The sequence below is a fragment of the Vitis riparia genome, chromosome 14, assembly GCF_004353265.1.
Source record: "Vitis riparia cultivar Riparia Gloire de Montpellier isolate 1030 chromosome 14, EGFV_Vit.rip_1.0, whole genome shotgun sequence".
In the NCBI taxonomy this organism is placed as follows: domain Eukaryota; kingdom Viridiplantae; phylum Streptophyta; class Magnoliopsida; order Vitales; family Vitaceae; genus Vitis; species Vitis riparia.
Genome location: NC_048444.1, coordinates 8729737 through 8753238, shown reverse-complemented (window position 1 = coordinate 8753238; position 23502 = coordinate 8729737). Strand labels below are relative to the sequence as shown.

The following is a 23502-nucleotide window of genomic DNA, read 5'->3' as shown; positions in this document are numbered from 1 at the left end:
GTTGATTCTTATGAGAGTTTGAGTTATGAAAGGGATCTTTGGAAAGCAATTGCCATTGAGGCATGTGGACTGTATAGGAAAGAATGACTTTGGTGGTTCACAACATAGAAAAAAAGATATATTTTTTTAAAACAGAAAGAATCAAACTGTTCAAAACTGGAACAACCATGGAGCAAACAAGGGTTTTTAGGTTCATTGTTTGATTGACATCAACTTGAATTTTATAACTTAGTGTCCCATTTGAAACCTAATTTACCATTTAACCCCAATACCTAATTACCACCAAATAAGTGAAAATTAATTTAGGTTTTGGTCTTAACCTTTTAGTCCGTTCTACTCTTATAGATTTGTCATAGGGCAAGTAACAAGAAAGATAATTGAGATAACTAGGGATCAAGGAGTGCCAAGAATCTCTAATATCTTGTAGGTCTCTAACGTACCATCCTCTAATTCAAATTTAGAGAGTTTCATGGTTTTAACATTATTACCTTAAACCATTCATTAATACCATTATTATACCCATTGTTCCCCTTTTGGCTGCTACCCTTAGTTTTCATATTCTACACTCCAAGATGGCTTTTAACTTTTCATAGAGGTGTTGTCACATACACAATAATTCTTAGAGTAAGTTAAAAGACATCATTTTTGAATGTAATGAAAGTAAAAAACAATGATTAAATTGAATAAATAACTAGACCCAGAGAGTCCTCAATGTTCTCTCTCCAAAATCCCCTCCAAGTTGTGAAGAACCAAATAAAAGATATTTTTTTACCCTAAAAAAATGAATTTAAATAGTAAAGAGACAAATTGGCCACATGACATAGCAGTATTGGCTAAAAATATCTAAAACTACATGAATTTCTCATAAAGGACATCATATCCTTGAATCTTAGACCATTCAAACTCTTCTTGGGCTTGGTTGATGCTTGGGAGAGCCCAAAGATAGAAATTTAGGAGCTTGGAAGTGTGTGGTTGAAAGTTAGGAAGTTTTGTTAGAAGTGGAAACATGTTCTTCGAATGAAAATGGCTTGTTCCAAATGAAATTATGCTATTCAAAATGGTATTCGAAATTCTCATTGAATTTTGAACTAACTTTTGTCAATTGGACTCTTTTGCCACCTTGTTCGAATTGGATTTGGAACGGGACTTTTACTCTAAGCAATCTTGTTTCAAATGGTCAAATCTCCCTTGTTTCAACTTTAGTTCCCTAAAAAATTCTCGAGAAGTAGCCTAGAAGTCAATTTAAAGTCAAGGGGTAGTGCATCAAACATAAGTAATCTTACTTTATTGTCCTGAATTTTAGTCCAACTCATCCCCAACATAAAACGCATACTCTCTCATCATCTCCGTAGCCTTCATTACTTCTTTCCCATGCTCACACGACTCCTTGTACAAAGTCCTCTACAAGTCTCACATCTGCCTCTTAAAATGATCACATCCCCTATTTTCTACGTTAATTAATGACAATTTTATTATTATTATGCATTCTTTTTATCCTTTTATCTACCAATAAGCTCAAAATAGATACTAGTTCTATGGTTGGGGTGTCAGTACCAATTCAAGCTAAGTTGGATTATTTGAACTTTTTTATCAGCTCAATCAGCTCAATCATGTCATTTATGTGTGATTGATGCATGTATTTGGACTCTAATCAATCACTGAGTCATATTCCACGATGAGGCTGGCGAGAATGTTTAGTATCTTGTCCTCCTTTGGAATCTAATAGGCCTATTGAGACTGAGACATCAATAAATGTCTTCATCTTTGTGAGTTAATCCCTTATTAGCATTCTTTGTTCTTTTTTTCTTGATTTTGTATGTGAAGCTTGACTACAGAATTTTTGTTCTACACTGAGTAGTCAAAGCCTCCTCAAGAGCATGCCAGTTATCATGTGCTATAATTCCACATCCAATTACCTGGGCTAGAGTATTTTCTGATATAGATGCAAGCATCCATGAACCAGGAGTTAATCTTGCCCTTGCCAAGCTACATACTCGAGATTCAACAAGCTAGGTCGACCATTGACACACTGGATGTCAATTCAGGAGGACTTGGAAAGATCCCTGTGATATAGCCTTCAAGCCCAAATCCTCAAATAGCAGTAAAGGCTTAATGTTGCCATATGAAGAAATTTTCATCCGTGAGACGAACAGTTACAATTTGGTTTGCCAGATTTACAATCTAAGTAGCTAGAGTTCAAGTCGACGGAGAATCAGGACTGAAGGAGGTTTCTGAATCGAAAGTCATTACTAAGCACCACAAATATCAACAAAACTCAAGATCTCAAATCCGAAACTGCAGAAATCTTTAGTCCAAGAATGAAGATGGAAAACTCCACTCCACTTGAGTCAATTCGTTTGCATAATTTTCCTTTCGATGTGTGCAATTGCAGTAACAGTTCCATGGCAGTCACATAACAGTAGCACAAACCCAATGGAGGCTTGAGTTTATAAACAAGAAGCAGAGGAAGGTGCACACCCTAGTACAGAAAGGGGGAAAAAACCATAAAAAAATGACCTAGGATGGTGCTGTAGGGTGTTGGAGACTGAGAAGAAGGGTGTGGAAGGATATTCGGAGGCTAGAATATGAGAAAACAGTGAGCAAGGATGTTTTTCATTCTCCAATAATTTTTCAGTTCTGTAGAAGAATCTTTATAGAGAAATAAGATAACAACTTAACCCCAAAGATAGCTACCCATGCCAAAATTTCCATTGTCTCTGGATAAAAGAATCCTCACTGGGATAAGATAATAGAAACCTTAGAAATCAGGCTTGTTCAGTTTCTCTAATAATATATACGTCAACATACATTAGCAGTTACGAAAACAATTTCATCACATGCCTAGTGTGGACCTCAAACTGATGAATTACTAAGGCAGTACTCAGAAACCAAAATCTATGCAGTACCTGTCCCATCTTTACATTATTTTCTGGGAAGAAATTGAAACACAGACCTCCTACTGCATGCCCTTTAAAGTAAAGTATTACCAGCTAGGACTTACTAAACAAGTTCACTCCAAATAATCTAACCATCTGACCACTCTCGATCTGCTTCATTGATGGCTTTCTGGAACTGTCTCGCTGCTCCCACTCTATGAATAGCCGTTTATCCGACCCAGTTGACCGATGAAAGCTAACGATATCCCCAGCTTTCAAGTTCTTCTCCTTTACAAAGCGCCTCCAACCTTTTGTTAGCACATAGCTCTGGCTACTATTCCAAAAGGAGTACCTAAACCTCCAAATCTTCCCGCCGTTGTCCTCAAAATTCAATAAACCACCCTTGGAAGAGCTTGCAAGTTGCAAAGGCAAGTGCTTCTCTGCATGTTGCTTTGGTATCACCATTCGGTTTAGTTTCCCTACATCACTTGGTGTCACCGCCTTGTCAAAGAGTTGTACCCGGGCACAGACACTTGGTTTGGACTCCATGACATCCGCACCACTTTCTTTGCTTCCATAATTGTGCGCACTTTGCTCAAGCTCATCATTGTAGGTGTGTTTTCGGAGCATGTCCACTATCTCAGCCTTAGAATGCGAGTTCAAGAACATTGTTTCAATGTCGTCTTGGATACCCTTTCCTGAAACCATGAAGTTTGTTAGGGCAGCATGGCCCCGGAACCTTCTCGCCGCAACATCATAGGCCTTGGCAGCTTCTCCTTCTTCATTGAAAGTTCCCAGCCAAATGCGCCGGTGCTTCTCGTATATTTGTGCTCCCCACCGGCCATTAGGCTGGGGAACCACTCCTTTATATTTAGAAGAAGTTAACTTTCGCAAGTACACAGCCCCCACGCCATTTTCGGAGTCTGATATCCCACTAGTCCCACCTACTCGCCATGAATAGTCAGACATCTTGGTCACTAGAGCTGATTCCGTTGTTGATGGGCAGACTGGTAAGGACTACTAGTTTTGCCCATACCTAAAACAACTTCCGTCCATTTCTCAGTGTTGCAGAAAAAAAAAATGATAAATATGGAAATCTAGATACAACGAATTTGGGTTGGTTGAAGGTTGAATTTATGATAAGACACTGAAGTACATTTCATTAAATGTAGTTGGGGCACATCACAGGTCGGTGGAAGAAATCAAAGAGGGTGGCCAGGAGGGAGCTAGTCCATTGTATTGAATACTAATTAAGCTCAATCACAGTAGAAAATCTGTCTCGTGTGCGCCACCTTTTGTACATGAATATTTGATCAAATGGAATTAAGAAACACACTCACATAGAAATTCACTTCTCCAACCCAAAATTCTGATATCATGTCACAGCTTCAAGTCTTTCGACTATTTCCATTCCTTGAAAAGCAAGGCAAGGCCAGGTTGAACGTAAGTCAAGGCGTGTTAAGCGCACAACAGATTAATAAATAGTCTTGAAAGGCTTCTAGAGATCAGATTTTGAACAAGTACTGGGAATATATTCAGGAATGTCTTGGAACAATTGGCATGCCTAGTGAAGTTAGATATTAATAGTTTAAATTTTGGGCTAGTGATCAGGGTTTAAGTATCGAGGTGGAACTCATATTAAAGCAAAGTAGATGAGGTGTGGACGAAGGAGTGTAGGTGGGCTAGAGTTTATAGGTCCACTCCCCCTCAAGGCCGAAATTTAGATCGAGCTGACTCTGGGCATGGCCCCTCGAATTAATCCCTGGCAATTTTTACCTAGACTTTTCTCACTTTCACCCTTATCTCTGCTGCATCATCAGTCCGTACCACCTCCATTATTTCTGCAGCTATTAAATGTGAGAGATATGTAGAGATTCTGACTCCTACTTGGTTGGACCTGAAGACAAAATAAAAACTGGCCTGTGTCATAACTAGTATAATGTAATTGGGTGGGGGTTGGTCTGATTACCCAAGTCCAAATTTGTACACATCTGACAAATTACTGTTCTAAAATCTATGATCAAGTTCAATTTGGCAGGTCTCCCTGGTGGGCTCTCTGCATTGTTTTTGTTGTTTTGCCTGCTCATTCACTTCCACTGTGTGTAGACGGCAATCCAAATTTTTGGGTTTTCACATTTTTACTTAAAATATGAATTATTTATGGACTTCCAGTGAAGGAGGGCCTGTGGGGCTTGTACATTGTCTCCAAAGGACTAGGCCCACGATTGTTTCATCAGGCTTTAACCTATGAATGAAGTGCCTGTTCATCAATCCTTCCCAACTTCCAAGGGCCTACCCCAAAGACAAAAGTGTATTATTACACATGGCCCTTTGAGCCTTTCTTTTAAGCCCTTGGGCTCTGTATACATGACTGGTAGAACTGGCCCAACAATTTTTCCAAAGAAGGAAGAAGGAATACCAAGCTTCAACACAAATTTCCCAAGTTTCTTGGAAATTTTGTACACCTTCCATGGCCTTTCCCATTTATTTTTATATTCAACTCATCCATGCACCAACCCAATTTTCGGGTTTTACGATAATGCTTGATGATCACATAATTAAATATAAGGCCGGCCTCCTACATGTACTGATTGGTTGAGTCCAAAACGGAGTCAAGAGAACTTCATTCATTGTATGGTACAATCGATTGCGGGAAATCTTTGAATAAATCAAGACAAAGATACGATCATTAAGTTCTAACTCACTGATTATTTTTTTTCCAAAAAAAATTTGTCAATCGAAGGAATGATCGAGGAAGCATCGGGTCGACAATAAGCCCCCCTAATGAAGAGCAAAAACAGTAATCTAGGTAGCATAATACATAAGAGGCAGTGACCATGTCTGTCACGAGATTTTCACGTGCAGACATGTTCACCATGAACAGTACATCCTTGTTTTTTTTCTATCGCATACAGTAGAAAACAAGCATGGAACACTGCAGACCAAGCCTGCCCCATTCTTGCTTGTCCAGAATTTAAAATGAAAACATGGCCCATTGTTTGCTAATGGAAGCATCATTCTAAGATTAGTTTAATCTTGGTTGTCTCCTTGGATTACATTTCTCTTTCTCATTGTATGGGTTTTTCTTCATATATAACCAGTGGACCCTACTTCCACATTTGCGCAGACCTAGACCCATCATCAAGTTTAAATATCTTTGTGGTTAAGCTTGAAGAGGTTCTAGTGTCTGAGTTTTTGCAGTAAACAAATTTGGTATATATGTACATGTTTATTAATAAACAAATGAGTCAACTCTTGTGATACCAGTAAACTGAGTTGGGAAATTGGACTCTACAGGAGTATGGATTAACAGTGTCCGTAATGAGGCAGACCAGGTACAAGGTCTGGTCGAGTTGACTTGTCCATGGTCTAGTCGATGGGTCATTCTATTCCTCTTTGATAATGAGACATGTTTACCAACATTTATACATGCAGATGACAGATATGTTATAGTAATATGGATGGACTCTATCTCAAATGTTATAGGAGAGGAAGCTGCTAGGCAAGTAATGTGGAAAGAAGAATTAGACAAGATGAAGGGTTTTGCTTTGTTTTTGGTGTGAATAAACAAATTAGCTCAGGAGTTGGTTTAGGAGAAGTGATCCGGATACTATACAAATCTTTTGAGTTTCGAGCTTGTAATATAGTATATCGTTTGCAAGCCCTAAAATGTCTCCTCTTTGTTCTCTCGATGACTCCCATTGTGACTTGTGGGTTACAGCCATTCAGGAAATGTCTTGTGCAAGTAATTAAGGTTGAGTTATTTGACTAAGTTAAAGTTAATTAGGCTCTAAGGTGTTTTGACACTTACTAAAACGAAGCTAAATTTAGTACAATTTTTGTTTTTGGTACTCAAGGTATGAGTTTGAGATGGGCCAGGGCCTAAGCGTGGCCTGAATTTGAAAGTTGGAGTAGTCACAAAGGATTAGTTCCACCAAATGGAAATGAAGACATGTGGCCAAAAAGTAGTACATCAATTATGGGATGTAGGCCTGTGTAACCCATGATTAGAGAGGAAAAGGGGAGGAGGTAGAGCAGCTAGCGAAAGGTTGGAAGCGTGAGATGGCGTGCATGCATTGAGAAAGCGATAGAGTAGAGTGTAATTGTACAGTAGTACTACAAAAAGGACATGATAAGGAAACCTTGAAGTTTCTGCATGAAATAATATTATCATCGTCATCAAAACATGGGAGCCCCGAAATCTTAGAAACTGGCCTGGGGTTTGCACCTAGCTTTTTTATTAATGGCCGACCAAATGTCTCGGTGGGTGATGCCCATATAAATGTTGATGCAGAGGATGATGTGTCAAAAATAGAGGAGGGAGGGAGAAAGAGAGAGAGAGGAGCATGGATTCCAAGGGAGGTGGGGGGACCCTGGAATTTGTCTTATATCATTGGACCGCACTCCCTCATTTCCTATAAGAAGCTCCTTTTTCTGCCCATTTCAAAACATTACTACTGTAAGGTGAAACTCACTAACTCACTCACTGATCTCTCACTCTCTTCCTCAATTTATTCTAAAAAGCTAGCCAGGTGAAGATGGGAATGAAGATGATGAGCAGTACTACTAGTGATGGGTCCAAGAGAAGGTTGTCATCCGGAAAGCTTGGAGGGTTTCTCAGAGAACAGAAAGGAAGGCTCTACATAATCAGCAGGTGTGTGGTCATGCTCCTTTGCTGGCATGACTAAGAAAGACCCAACTACAATATTTTCCTCCATCGCTTCTACTCACTCACCCCCTCAAATTCCATCCATTGCTGATTTTTGCAGAACTCTCCCCCTCTTTCTCCCTCCCCTAAATGTAAATAGCAAAGCAAATTTACTAGGCATTCTATATTCGTCAGTCATGACTATGCAACTTGATGAGCCTGTTTTTACACTGCAGAAGCTTCATATTAATTCAATGTCCAATTTCTAGTCAGTGCTAGAGCAATTAATACATATTATTTTTTCTCCTTTTGTATTTTACTTCTTGGATGGCCTCAAACATTGCCATATACATTGGCATTCATCTCATGTAATTATTTTGGTGGGAGTTACCCTCATTTTATTTTGCTTGTCAGGATCAGTCCAATATTAGAAAAAGAATAGCAAATATATTAGTCTACCTTAAAAAGTGCGTAAACTCGGACAAGGAGTTTCACATATGATTCAGAAGAGAAAGAGAGAGAGAGAGAGAGAGAGAGTCTCGGTCAGATGAAGCCTTGGAAGAAGGAAAGCATGGATAAGTGGTAGCAAAAGAGGGAGATATATGCCCAGAGAGAAAAAAGGAAAAAGAAGGCTGCCCTTAAAACTCTCTCACTCATATAAACTTGTCGTTTGTTAGCTTCTGTGGTTATGGTCTTGTCAAGTCATGGTTATACCTCAATTGAATTGCAATATTTTCATTATGTCACATGTTGCTTGTACCAAATTTCAGGACAGCTTCACTCACTAGTCATAATTCTGTTTTTCAATGTTAGACATTTTGTTGCTCTTTATTTTTCAAAATATTAATTTAAGTTTAAATAGTATTTAATAATGTTATGTATTAAGTTCACATTTGGATGTATTTTCTATTTTTTATTTTAAAATATAAGTTTATCACACTTTTCATAATTTAAAAAATTGTGAAAGTGAAAATTTTTTACTTTCTTAAATTTTATAAAATTTAGAAAGTATTTTTAAGTGCAAATATAAGGTATGTACATATATTATTTATAAAAATTTCTATAATTTATGAAAAATTTTCTATTGGGTAAAAATAGAAAGTAGAAAAATTATGTGTCCAAACATACACTAATTTGTTTTTTTTTATTTTTATTTATTTTTTATACTTAAGTTTTAAAATAAGTTGTTTTAAGACTTAATTTATTTTTAAATTATTTGTTTTTAAGTACTTATCACTTTTTCTAAGATAAATTTATCTTAATGAGAAAAAGTAAAAAGAATTCTACTTTTATTTTTAATTTTAAGCATTATATACAATTCATAGGAACAAAAATATATTGTTTAAGTAAAAAATTAAATATTTATTTAATAATACAACTTCATATATTGTAGTTAAAATTTTAAAAAATATTATCATTTTATATTATATAGAAATATAACAACTATATTTTAACCATTATTTATTTCAAAAGTGGATATAAATATTTAAAAATTTTATTGGCCACCTTTTGCTAAGGAATGAATTAGTACGAAAACTTTTACTTAATACTTTGTATTAACTTTAAAATCTTAATTATAAGAATAAAATTAATTAAATAAAGTTTTTATATATAATTCTAATTTTATTTTATATAACAAAGAGTTTGTTTTAAAATAAGTTCAATTTAATTTATAAAAGGATTTTGTATACTAATTATCATAAATCGTACTTCATTATAATAATTTTTTCTTCTAGTGAAAACTATTTAGGGTTTGTGTGGTAGATAAAAAAAATAAAAATAAATTATAAAATATTTTATTTAATATTTTCCTTAAAAAGAAATAGAAAAGTTTTGAAAAGTGGATTTTTTAACAATTTAAATTTATTTTTCTCAAAATTTTAATGAATAACCAACTAAAAGAAGTTTTATTCACTATTTTATTCCCTTCTATTTTTTCTTTCTAATTTTTTTTTCTTCAAACTTTTTCATAACTAAATATAGTATTTTTTTTTAATCAAAATCATTTAAAGCAATATAGTCATAATTTTTTTATTAACCCTTTAGAAAAAAATAATTCTTATAAATAAATTATATAGAGTTTATTTGAAAATTTTATTATGTTAATAAAATAAAGGCAAAAGATTTTTTGAAAAAAAAAAGAGATTCAATTTTTACATAAATCAATTTAAAATAGAGTTTAATTTAATATAATTTCCAAGCATCAACTAAAATAGGCAATGTTCAAATTTTAATTTTATTATAAAAAAACTAATAATAAAAATTTGTATTTAAAAGATGACATGTTTTAGTATAAAATCATTTAATAATAAATTATTTATTTTATAAAAGGATAAATATGAAATTAAAAAATTCACCTACTATGTTTTATCATAAGTGATTAATTAAATTCGTTTTATAAAAAAAATTCACTAGTTTTAGGATAATATTAGGTAGTACTATTTATTTTTTTATTGAATAGAAAAAACCAATTATTTTAGTTTTTTTTTCATCCAAAAAACAAACATTACCACTCATTTTAATTATACTGATTAATATAAATAGGTTATTTTTAAATAAATAAATAAAAACTAAATATTTTAACTTTTTTTATTAAACCAAAAAACAAACACTACCAAATCTTCTTTTACCTAATTTAAAATTCATATTATCAAACATTTACTATTTTTTTTTTCACTCAACACTTTTATCTAAGGCCCCCATTACAAGATTGCATCTACAAAACCATTATATTATATATTTCATGTGAAATACCACATATAGACATATGATAAAAAGATTATTTCAAAATGATTTGAAAATAAAGAATAAGATGAAAGTAGAAGATAAGATAATAAATTATTAAGATCCTCAATTTTTCATTTTTATTTTTTATTTTAAGGATGCTAAAAAACATTCTTTCTTTTGAGTCTCATGTTATTTTTGTGGTAGATGGGACCATAAGTAAATCACATGAACTCAAAGGAATCACAATGTAGTATAAAAAGACTTAAATAGCCCTAAATTGTCTTTTTGTAAGAAAATGGCCATGCCACTTTATTGATTTATTTATTTTATTTTTATGAGAAAAAGTTGGATATCATAACTATTTTTTTTAATACTTTCTATAAAATGGCTAACTGAAAAATATCCAAATAATTATTTTTTTCACAACTTGTATATATATGGATTTTTAATGTCTCCAAAGAAAAAATTACATAATTTAATTTCATTATTTATTCAAACCTTACTTTAATGATAAAGTCAAAACTAATATTGTTGACATTCTTTAGCAAAATTTCAGAACATTTTATGAATCTTCAAAATTCGAAAATTAAGAAAAATGAAAAAAATAATTTTAACTTTAATGGCATTTTTATTTATCATAAAAACAAAAATTAAGAAAAATAAAAAAATTAATTTAATAGCATTTTTATTTATTATTTCTTAATTTTATCATAAAATTAGCATACTTAAATATATCAAACCTTTAAAATAATAATAATAATAATCTTTTTAAACATGTGCAAAATTTTAATGCAATGAGGTTTGTTACAAGAGATGTAATATACTAAGTGCTTATATTGATATTGATTTTAGAAAACATTTTTAATATTTCTAGTACTTAAAAATAACTTTTTAATAAAAACTTTCAACCGTTAGAAATGTTATAAGCATTTCTTATAATCACTATGAAATACATTCTAGATAGATAACACAGATGTACCGAAAAGTATGATAAAATCTGATTTTTGTTTTAGTAAAAGTTAAAATTTATATATGCTTTTGCATAACATACGCAAGACATTATCAATGACTGACATTAAAAATACTTTCTACTGTTTTTTTTCTTTATGATACTTAAGTTTTTTTGTAAAAATCATATATATAATGTAAATGTACTAAAGTTATGTTGACTTATAACACAAACCAATATGGTATGATAAAATACGCCTAAGACAACTAGCTTTATTGTGAGAAATTGGTACAATATAGGTGCATTGAATGTATGATATGATATACCAAAAGTGTCAAATAATGTAACACAAATGTATCGAGGATGAAATACTATCTAATATAAAATGTTTTAGCAGTATGTTTCTTTAATTTCAAGTTCATATATGTTTTATTCCGTAATGAAGGATTTGCATTAGACTAAAAAATACTAGATCATGCATTAATGAGAGAACTCAACAAATTGATTATCCCACAAAGGGAATATCAATGATTATGTTATAACATTACTTTTTATTTATAGTAACTATTACAAATAATAATAGTCCTTTGTCTATTATGCTCAGGTAAATGTTATTTGGTTGATGCGATGTTTAGATAAAAGTTGGATTTCTTACTCCATATAAAAGCACTTGTTACCATTTAAAAGAGTATAGTGTTCACAAGTAAGAAAAAAACTCAAAAGGTTTTCAACCTTAGACGTGTTCGTAAGAAATACAATTGAAAGGGCATTTTAAAGAAAAAATTTTCAATGATACCTATTGGAATGAAGCCACATTGCCTAGTTGACACACAAGTTGATTTCATGGTAACATATTCTATTCTATGTAATTATCTTATTGATGTCATTCAGATGAAAGACTAGTACTTATAGCAGAGATTGATAGAAAACTCTTTCGTGAAAAAGTAGAGTTTGATTAGAGGTCTCAAGTTTTGCTATAAAAAAAAAAGTAAGAAATGAGAAGTCTTAAGAGAGAAAATAATAGAGATTTGAAAGTACATGAAAAGAAAACTTTATATGACTTTGCTATCTAGCTACCAATCAGTTTTGGATAAAAGCTAGCTTTTCCTTAATTAGGATGCTAAGCTCCATATATTTTCTATTCATGATGCAATTATTAATTTATTAGTTGTACTCTTGAATATTTAACTTGATACTGTGTAGTCCAACTATGTTTAACAATATAACAACAAAACTATTGATGCACCAAGAATTGTTGCTTAGGCAATTCAAATAGAGTCATAAGATAGATAATTTATGGTTTAGGATGGAAATAACTTAGGTTTTTCTTAAAAAAAATATATATCCTTCTTTGACTGCCTTATTCATTCAAGTTATATAACTAATTATCGAAAAACAAGAGTAGGGAATATATATATATCTAAATGAAAAAAATAATATAATGGAAAGTTTGTAAATGATGTTGAAGGGTTGTTCTTTAACAAGTTTGAAAAGAAAAGTATCAAGTTTAAATGAATTCTTAATTTTTTGAAGATAATTTTTATGTTTAATTTCTCAGCCATTCTAGAACATATCATATCCTCAAGAGACTGTTCATTGAATTAAGTTTTTTGGTTTTTGTTTTTTGGACGTTGTAATGGGTGGTCAAACCAGGAAATTATTTGGTCAAGGGTTCGTGTATTCGCATTATTAGCAATTTTTATAAGTGGGATCTTTTCAAATAATGTCCTTTGTCCTATCATATGTTTGATGCTTCTGGATGTTCATATTATTGGTTCCATTGCTTTGCTTGAGGCTGATTTTGATGTTGATTAAGTTGTATTCGTGGAAATTAATATTTTTTAAGTACAATTTTCAGTAACCAATAAGGTGGTATCATCCTTTGTGTTTGATGAAATTTTACAATTATTATTATTATTATGTGGTTTGTTCGTTTCTTACCTATTTTGTGTTTAAAAAAAAGGGGAAAAAAATCATTGTACACACTGACAAAATTGCATAATTAATTTTGGAGTATGATTGGTCCAATGTTGAGATCTAATATTGGGGCTTGGGGCTACGAAAGGGATACGTGTCCTAAACTCATTCACATTAAATTGGTAAAAACTAAAAGCAGATTCATGTTGGGCATATGTGACAAATCTCATATTAGGCCATTGGTGGGTCACCCAATGGACTAGGTTCCCCTAATCTTAAATTCTGTTTCAACCACTCAGTGGATGACAGCACTTTTCTCATCCACGTGCACCTCCCCCACTCCTCAGCCCCACCACCCACCACCACCCTCCACCCTCCACTCACCACCCACCTCCCACCTCCCCACGACATGTGTCTGAAACTTTTTTTTTCTTTGTTTCCCCCTAGTAAAAGGCGGCTAGGAGGCTAGTAGTCTGGACCACCTTCTTCCCATTGTGCCCATCATCTTCCCGGTTAAAGGAGCTGGAAAACAATATCACTATTCTGAGTTTTATGGGCTCAAAATGTTTTCTTCTCAAAGAATATTTAGTGCAGTATATTATTGGCTATGGGAGGCCCAAAGGCCCCAAACCCTTAATGGGTAGCAATGGGAGTGTGATAACTGATAACCTTACTTTAATTAACATCCATTTCGCCCTTAATAAATGGTTTTTGGCCATTGTTACCCATTAGGTGTGGGTAGGAATAGGATTTAGGAGGTACACGCGGTAGAAAATTACGCCAATCCATTGAGATCTGGTATGCTACAAGTGAATATTTGCGACAAGAAATGAATACTAATTTTAGGGTGGTTTTGGGTTGTTCCATTTGTAAGGGCAACAAAGGGCATCCGTCCTTGGTGGGTTGCGTCACGTAATCATCCTGTTTTGTGGGTACATCACGGCCTATCCCCCAGTGTCCATGCCTACGAATGTGTGTCTCAGAAGGGTTGTGGATTTGAATCCATTCAAAATCTTGACATGTCTCTCAATAGTGTAAGTTTTGTCCTTTAATCATATAGGTGGCCTCAGTTTAAGGACCCAGCATGGGCGGGGTTAAGGGTTTTAGCCCTAATAGAGTTCATCCCAAAATAGATTCCAATGGATCAAGTGATGCCCAACCTGAATTAGTTAGAGAACGAATAATAGAGTAGGTTAAGTGGTGATCCTACGTGGCTTCAGTCACAATAATTTTGCAAGAGACACATGAAATTTGAACTCTTCCCCCCATGGCCTTTGTATGTTAGCTTTAACTGGGAAAGCCACTAGCACAGGGATCATGAAATTGAATAGGAAATCTGGCTCATTGCTGACAGTAGGTGGTAAGTTGAGCTCCTTTAGAAAAGCACCCCATTTCTTTTTAATTGCCATCACTTCCCAAATTGATAAGCACCCAAAGAAGCCTTCTAAAGCAAACCTGCATATTGTAGAGAAACAAGCCATTTTGAAGGCATTACATTACATAAACAAAGAAAAAGGCATATAACCATCAGCTCAGTAGGCGCCCACAGTTTTTCCTCAATGGTCTTTTACAAGTTTAATTGCAGGCATTTTTGCGTCCATTTGGATTTTGCAACAAGCACAAAGTGAAGGATATATGTAGTGAAGCTGCATAAATATACCGTGGAAAGAGGTATATATATATATATATATATATATATATATATATATATATGAGAAGAAATTGAAGGGCATGATAGAGTATTATATATCCGTCTATAATTTCTAATGGCTTCCCACTTCCCCATCCTAACTAGCTAGCTAGCCATTCTTCTGTACCAGAGACAGGAATCAGTATTGGGCACTCTACTCCCGTCTGACCCCATAAATTCTACAAGGGAAGACATAAGTTCCCAAACCGACTAGCCCTTGTTCCAGTAAATTGATGGAGAGCAACAATTCAGCTAAACCTTCCGCTCTACCAACGATATGTTATACTAGACAGTGGTCAAAGTAGGCCAATATAAGTCATATAATTTTTTTTTTTTTAAAAAAGAAATGTACAAATAGTTCTAGCAGCTGTCAGGATGTGGCAGCTGTAGTGAACAAGAACTGCAGCTATACTGTTCGACAACAGTGAACAAGGGGGGAAATTTTTTTGATGAGCAATGATGACGTCGACTGAGATGGAAGATTTTATTTTTTTTCATTTTATTTTCTTGGTGTTTAGAACATTAAATATTTAAAAGAGAGATATTAATATAATTAAAGAAAATGATGGGCAAAATTTATTAGGTTGGTTGTATGTTGTAACCTGAAAGAAATTCATGTAACAGACGCCAAAGGGCTCAAAATGAGTTGGGTCGAGATCCATGCAATTATGGGCCCAACTTCATGGTTGAATTCTGAGGTTCCATCCTTGACATCTATGGCAAAGCCCGAAAGTCGAATACTTTTAGAGGTGGGTATGGTTTGATTTAGGTTAGTTCTTGATTAGTCCGAGAGTAGAATAGAGTTGGTTGATTTTAACTCAATTGGAATCGCTATTAAACCAAATAGATCTGATTAATTTAATATTGATTTTATTAACTTCAATTCAGTTCAATTCATTTGGTGCAGGCAAACATTAGGCCCATATGTTTCATAAAAAATAGACAATAAATTATGATAATGGAAATATTTTATATTGATACTCCGAACCCAAAGAAACCCTTGTTATGAGAAAAAAAATTGAAAAAAGGAGATAAATGGGTCAAACCGACAAAGTTTTTTTCAACCCAAAAGTCAAATTATTGATTTTGATTTTCTTTCATGACTAAATTTTAAAAAGGAAAACGCACTCAAAAGTCGAATAAGTAGTTTTAGTTTTTTTAACTAATAAATTTAAAAAATTTGAACATAATTGTTTTAAATCATCGTGATTTAAAGTGCATTATACATTGATTCTAGAAAATAATTATAAATTTTTTAACACTTAAATGATAAAAATTTTTAAACATTAAAAATACTAAAAATACTTTTTAGGATCATTATCAAACAAACTCTTAATTCTATTATTTTGGATCGATCAATTTTATAGTGTTCGTCCAACCCGTTAGTGTATTACTCATTACCATATAGTATAACCTCTTTCCTTTAAAATTTTACTAATACTATAAGAAATTAATAAACAAATTGCTATAATCTTAAATATAGTTTGGTAGGTTTGTTATAACTATAGTTTCATGGGCTTGTGAATATATATAAAGGCAATCATCACTATTATCCATTTCTATTTAATAGTTAATTTTTACAAGGCTATGAAATTTTGCATTGGAATGCCTATTAGGAGTTTAATTATTAGAGTTCAACAAGAACACATGGGTTTGGAAAAATTTTGGCTAGAGTTAAGCCTTTATTAGGAAAAAATATGTATTTATTCCCTCCATCTAGCCCTTGACACTTGCACATTTGTCAATGATAATATGTAATTAACCCTTGAGATTTTATAATAATTCTTAAGTGTGTTGATATCTATTTTATACTTCATCATAGCACAATTGATCATGGAATGTAAAGTGTTTTAATATATAATAGTACATTTTCAAGACCACTCTCCACTTATTTGACACATAGCACATCTTGCCTTCACCCTTTGATGTGTGAACAAATCCACATCTTCCTTCATAGCTCCTATACCATAGCATTATATCATTTACATATGGATGCCTATTTCCAAACATAATCTCAAATTACTTGGATGTCTATAAAACATGAATGTTTGCCTATGGTGGATGTTAAGGAGGTCTATCATGCTTTACATCTTGGTGAAGGTGATACAAAATGCATCTAAGAAGGTTAGTTGTTTCATTCTTGTTACAAGAAGAATTTTAGTTCCAATGGTTGGTAAAGTGTTTAGAATGACTAATATAAGAAATTGCGAAGGGAATTATTTATATTTCCTAATTTGATTTCTACTATATTTTTAATTCAAAGAATTGTTCTTGGTGAGTTTCGAAATTATGTTCATCTTTAAAAAAAATTAAATATTTTTTGATAAGTTCTATAATTATGTTTATCTCTAAATTAGTATTTGATTTTAAAAATAATTTTTGGAATGTTTTAGAATTAAGAAAGTCTCCATAATTTTTAGAAGGTTTTATACATATAAATGAAGATATTTTATTGAAAATAAGTATGGAGCTTTATGAACCCTAAAAAGACATAGACATTCATCAAAAGTTTGAGTCTTCATCTTTCAAACATATCAAGATCTATCTTGAAAGTATAGTTGGCTAAAATAAAGGTTAGAAATTTCATTATGAAACTTCAATAAGAGTTTCGAGGGATCTACTAAGGAGTACAAGGAAGTGTTGCATAGAGGACATGGAAAAGAAGTGTATGTACTTACAATATAAGACTCTAGGGACTTGGTGCATCAAATCAAGTAAAACTATATACTATTTTCTCATAGTTAGTGAATTGTTTGGTAGTTGAGAGACCCCTATGTGGTTTTTTATAACTAGTAGATTGTCATATGGTTTTTCTATGTTATACCCTATGTACTATGTGAAATCAATTCTATTTATCTATGCATGAGATTTTGTTCTCACTAAATAATTAATTTAAAGGGACAAACCGAAAATTGGTAATAAAGTACTAATTTTGGGATTAATTTAGAAACTATCGATTAGCCCCTTCTAGGTAGTTTCATTGTATCAAGACTGGATATTAAAGTTCTTTTAATTTGTATAGAAGCGGGACAAAGAAAATTATTTTATTGATTCCTACTAGTCTTGATAAATGGAATTACAAAGAGTTGGAGTAATTGCCCCCATTGGAAAGTTTGAATGAAATTTTTTCTTAAAATATGAGGTGACAGAGTTTGGAATAAAGTGGAATATAGGTGGTTGCCTCTAGCCTTAGTGACAAGAATGGTAGTCCAACTAATGAATTAAATCCCAAACAAGAGTGGAATGATTAGACAATAAAGGTAGTAAGGTAAATGCCAAAACCCTTTACTATATTTTCAACGGGATTAGTTCTAACGAGTTTCGTAGGATTGCCACATGCACGCTAAAAAAGCATCAAACATTCTTGCAATAACATATGAGGGCACTTCTACTGTAAAATTGTCAAAAATGCAAAATGTTAACTAAAAAGTTTGAAAACATATAAGTGAAAAATGATGAGACATTCTCTGAGTTCCACATTGAACTTAGTGATAGTGTTAATTCTTGTTTTAATTTAGGACAAAGAATCCTTAACTTTAAAGTGGTCAAGAAAATATTGAGATATGTCCTTGATAGATTTAGACCTAAAGTGATTGCAATAGAGGAAAGTAAAGATATGAACTTGATGAGATAACTCTAGCTACCTTCTCTTAAAAGACCTAAAGGAAAACCTTTAAGACCTCTTCAAAAGAACAAGATGAGTTTGAAGATGAGGATGAGAAAGTTCTCACTTAATCTAAAATTTCAAAGTTCGCTAAAAAAATTCAAAATTTTTATGGAAATGCAAAAGGAAGAACACTCCAAAGATGACTAAAAAAAAAAAGTGATAGAATTAATCATTCTCCAAGAAAAATAAAGAAAAAAAGTCTACTAAAATCATCACAAGTTGATTGTTTTAATTGTGGAGAGGGAAGTGACACGTTGATTGAGATTGTCTTATACCCAAAAATGATAAGAGAGTTATACAAGTGACTTAGAGTGGTTCTGAGTCTGATGATAATAATTCCACAAGCTCAACTGAAAGTGAAAATAACAATGGTTTTATTACTTTCGTTATCTTCCTTCCCTCATCTTTTAAAATTGAAAGTCTTATTAAATCAAGTGATGAAGAAGAAAGAGAGTTTGCCTCTCTTTAAGAGGCATATAATGTCTTGTATCATGAGAGTTATGAGTTAAAGATCGAAAATGTGGAGTTAAAAATGCCTTGAATAAAAAAAACACTCTCATTAAATGCCTTAAATGTGAGAAAAATGATTTGCAAAAAAAAAAAATTAAAATTAAAATTTTATGGATCTTAGAAATTGACATGGATTGTAAGATCTAGGAACTTATAGTCAAAACAAAAAATCTAATTGAAAAAAAATTAAGTTTCTTGAATTTGAACATCTTGATGTAATGGTTAAAAATAATTCACTTACTTCAGATTTATATCAAGTTAGAAAGAACTTCGGAAGTTAAAATGAAGTATATCCTTAGTTTTGAAATGATCAAGAAATGGTTAGTCCATGGAGATAAGGGATGTTTAGATTACTTAAGCAAGTTCGAAACACCCATGGGTGGAAAGACTGCTTTTGTGAAATCTAGAGAAATATCATTTTTTTGAACAAACATCCTCAAAGCAAGTCCCTAAGTGCACTACTTCAATAAATTTGGGCATGTGGCTAGCAAATGCTTTAGTAGAGTCTTTGAAAAATATTAGTCTCATTTTAATAGGCTAATGAATGAGTCAAATTATCTCAAAAATCAATTTTTGAGTATCAAGAAAGGTAATAGGTCCCACATTAGGCCTAAGAAAAAAAAGAGTGAATTTAGCACCATTCCTAAGACTAAGCAAATTTGAGTTAGGATAGAAGACCTAGTTGCACTTCAAAGTATAAGCTTAATGAATTCCAAGTCTTCTCTTTTAGATCCCTTTAAGATTTCATCACCTAGGAAATTTTTAGGAGTTTCCTCCTCTAGTTAGCGTATTTTGTTCCATAGTCTAGGGTTTAGTCTTAGCCTTTTTTTTATGCCTTTTTGTTCCAAAGTACTTTGCCTTTTTAGAAGTCCTTGAGTTTATTTTCTATTTTTTGATTTTATTTTTTTATTTAGGATTATTTGTTAACCAGTCCTAATGATATATGTCTAACATTTAGGGGAACTTATTTTTTCTGAAGTTTAGGATCTTATATTTTAAGGGAGTAAGTTTAGGGAAATTTGGTAATCTCCATTCCTAATCTTAGATTTTTTAGGGTGCATGCAATCTATTATTAAGGCTCTCTAGATCTAATGTAGGGGAAAAACATGACAATGAAAACCATTAAAAACATAGATCTAGAGAGCTTAGTTATCATACTCGTGATTTGGATGTTCCTAGATCAAATCCAATTTGATGAAAAATCTTGTAGACCCAACAATCTTTTGCCTAATCATTCTTTTCATGGATCTTGATACATGTGAAGGGTGGTCTTCTTCCTAAAGGATAAGGTTAGTGTTTTCTCTCTAAAATCTCTAAAAACAATAATGGAAAACTAAGGCTTTAAACCCGTAAGGAGGTTTATATATAAACTTTTTTATAGACTTAAGTAACTTGAGTCCAACTTGGGCTTGGGTTAATTAATTAAACCCACTTGAGTTTTAATTAATTAATTAGTCTTATTAGACTCTAATTAATTAATTAGCCTAGTCCAAAAATACTATTCATATGATCTAATACAACCTTATATTTTTTTTTTACCAGAATGCCCTTATATGCACACACATATAAATTAGAAACCAAAAAATACCTTCAAAACTATGCTACCATAAATCTAGAGCATGAATGGGGACTACTAGGACTTACATGACAATACTGGTTTCTTTAGAATCCAATTTTGAAGTTGGCTCAACATCCCACTATTAAGAGTCAACTATATTATAGTATTTGATGTATATTACAATGATATTGAACTCAAGTTCCCGACCTACTACCTATTGCATGGAGAATCCTCATGAATTTGTGTCTATAATCTAATGAAGTATGTACTATCAACCTCTCAAGATTATGTTTCTAATCGTTGAGTTACAAATCCTTTTATTATGTTACCAAATGACATATTCTAACTAGCAAAGAAGATATGTCAAATTCCACTAAAGGAATTACTACGACGCAATATATTTTATAATCACAAGTCCTTAAGGTCACTCAAGGAAACATATTATCTCAATCCCATGAGATATCATGGTGCCTTTATTGAGAATACTTGCAGTCTTCATCAACAATGACTCAATTTGTTAGGAATATATGACCACCTTAGGGTTTCACCCCTATGTCAAAGTCTTTTGATGATTTCAACACAAACTCAATATCTTTTTAAAGTTAAGAGTCCATACAATATAGTAACTTCGTGAATCATGACTACCCGATAGTTAATGTCATGATTTACTATAGGTCTTGTTTAATGCGTATCTAGACACACTAGTGCACTCACCATAGAAACTCATCCTGATGGTCAAGACAAGTCATTCATCTAATTAGGAGGTAGTGCACTATAACTTTATATGGATTGCCTAAATCCATGAACTGATTGTGAACAACTCATCAATCTTGCAAGAAACCCATAACTTGGATCTTCCATTTAATTCCTAATACATCTAAGTTATATACAATGCAAGTGATATGAGCCTAAATGCTGAAATCGATATCAATACTAACGACAAATAGATAAATTTCTAGTCAAGTCCAACTTGGTTACATCATTTTTTGCTTTTAAAGGCTCCATCCCAACAATTAGTTATTCTTTAAAGGATGTTTTGTATTTTAGATCAAGGATTCATTTCCTCTAAATTTTAGGGAGGAAAATATTTTTAAGGTTTTTAAGATTTAGATTATTGTCCTTGGAAAGTGACTACATCTTTTAATGACCATTTTAAAAAAAAAATTTCAAAGTTTTATGAAATTTAGGAAATATTGACATGAATTTATTATTCCTTGTTATGATTAGAAATATTTTAATTAATCTAAAGAGTGATATTAATAAACAAAGATATTTTTTTAGTACTTCATGATGTTGATTAAGCATTTTTGAAAATTCTAAAATGATATGGATTTGTTTTTTCTTCTTCTTGTTTTTAAAAGAAAATTAAATTAAGTTGTAGGTATTGAAAGTATTCAACATCTTTGAATCATCCCTATGTGTATAAAATAAAAATATTTGAAAATTCCTGAAATGAAAAATGCTACCTCGAACAAATTAAAAAAAAAAAAATCAATATCCTTAATCTAATAGTGAAAACCATCACATGCAAAAGTGGAAAAATCCCCAAAGTGAGATGTGCAATTATAGATGAAAATAATGTTTTAATTTATTTTAAAATTACCCCCATAAAACATAAAGAAGGAAAAATTCAAAAAATTTGGGGAATTATAAAGTCATATAATATGTATGAATATCTATGAAAAAAAAAATTAAGTCGTGTTAAACAAAAATCCGATTCAATGAAATTCAAATAGAATGTATTCCGTTTTTGGATATTAAATAAGTTAGTTGAAATAATAATGTGTGAGGAAATAAGAGTTTTAGGTTGTTAATGATTTTATTCTTTGGAATTAAAGATTTACTTTCTTTCACTTATGGGTTTATGACCTTTTTAATCTTAAAAATCTTTTAAATTTTATAAATTAAATCCTTTTGCTTCTTTTCATAGCTAGTTGAATAGCTTTCCATGCTTTGTCACATCTAAATTACTTATTTCCTAGCTAAATTTATAAAAATTATAATCCTAAGAGTGTTGAAATATTCTAGGAAGTATTAATAATGTTTAATCTTAACATTTGAGAATTTAGGAATTTATTTGAAATTCCATGAGACCATAGGGTTTTAATGTTTAATTTGAACTTGTAATAATAGAATATATTTTAGGAAATTGAGTTAATAAGATTTAGAACTTCATAGATTTACAATTTTCTTCATATATTAGAGAAAAAAAATTATTTTGTTGTTATTTGGATTATCTTTTGAAACTTTGTTCATTTTTCTCTATTAGATTAAATTTGGATATTTGGTATTTTATTCCTTTATAATTGTTTTATTATTTTTAATTTTTTTATATTTGTCATTTTTATGAAAAAAAAAAAAAGAAGTACAAGGTTCATTAAATTTATTGATCATATTATTTTTTATTTTTGTCACACTATACTTTTCATAAGTTTATTGGTTAAATGTGTGCAAATTACAAAAAATTAACATCATTGCATAAGAACTGGTTTAAACTAATATTAGGATGAGGTTCAGTGAGGTTTATGAGAGGTACAAGGGATGAGGGGGTCTTATAGTTAGGGATGGCAATTTCAAAAATAAATCGGGTTAGCCAACCCACTCCTCCTCTATTGGGATAGGTATGAGAATATACTAATCGGGTATGGGATGAGTATGGATAGTTTTTCAAAACCCGAATTAAGTTCGGGAGGGGTATGGGTTTTATAGTTACCTCGCCTTATCTCGCCTTGGATATATAATTATCAATGTACCTTTAAAATATTACAAAATGCTTAAAAACTCCTCTATATATATAATTCTTTCTTACTAAATTTTTAGGGTTCCTTTTGTTCATAAGAAAGCTTCCATTTTCTTTTTTTATTTTTATTTATTTATTGTAAAAGCAAAACCTTTTGCTCTAAAACCTAGATTCATAGTCTCGTAAACAACAACTTATTAGGGTTTCTATAGATTCCTTC

General features: G+C 31.9%; 2 protein-coding genes across 2 annotated transcripts; one reads left to right on the top strand and one right to left on the bottom strand.

Annotated features, from left to right (window-relative positions):
- Window positions 1–2718: 2718 nt before the first annotated feature.
- LOC117931011 (AP2/ERF and B3 domain-containing transcription repressor TEM1-like) lies at window positions 2719–3904 on the bottom strand. Its single transcript, XM_034851851.1, has one exon. The coding sequence runs from the start codon at window positions 3843–3845 to the stop codon at window positions 2991–2993; it is 855 nt and encodes a 284-aa protein (XP_034707742.1). The 5' UTR covers window positions 3846–3904; the 3' UTR covers window positions 2719–2990.
- A 3436-nt stretch (window positions 3905–7340) lies between these two features.
- Window positions 7341–7891, top strand: LOC117931252. Its single transcript, XM_034852188.1, has one exon. The coding sequence runs from the start codon at window positions 7415–7417 to the stop codon at window positions 7562–7564; it is 150 nt and encodes a 49-aa protein (XP_034708079.1). The 5' UTR covers window positions 7341–7414; the 3' UTR covers window positions 7565–7891.
- Window positions 7892–23502: the final 15611 nt, after the last annotated feature.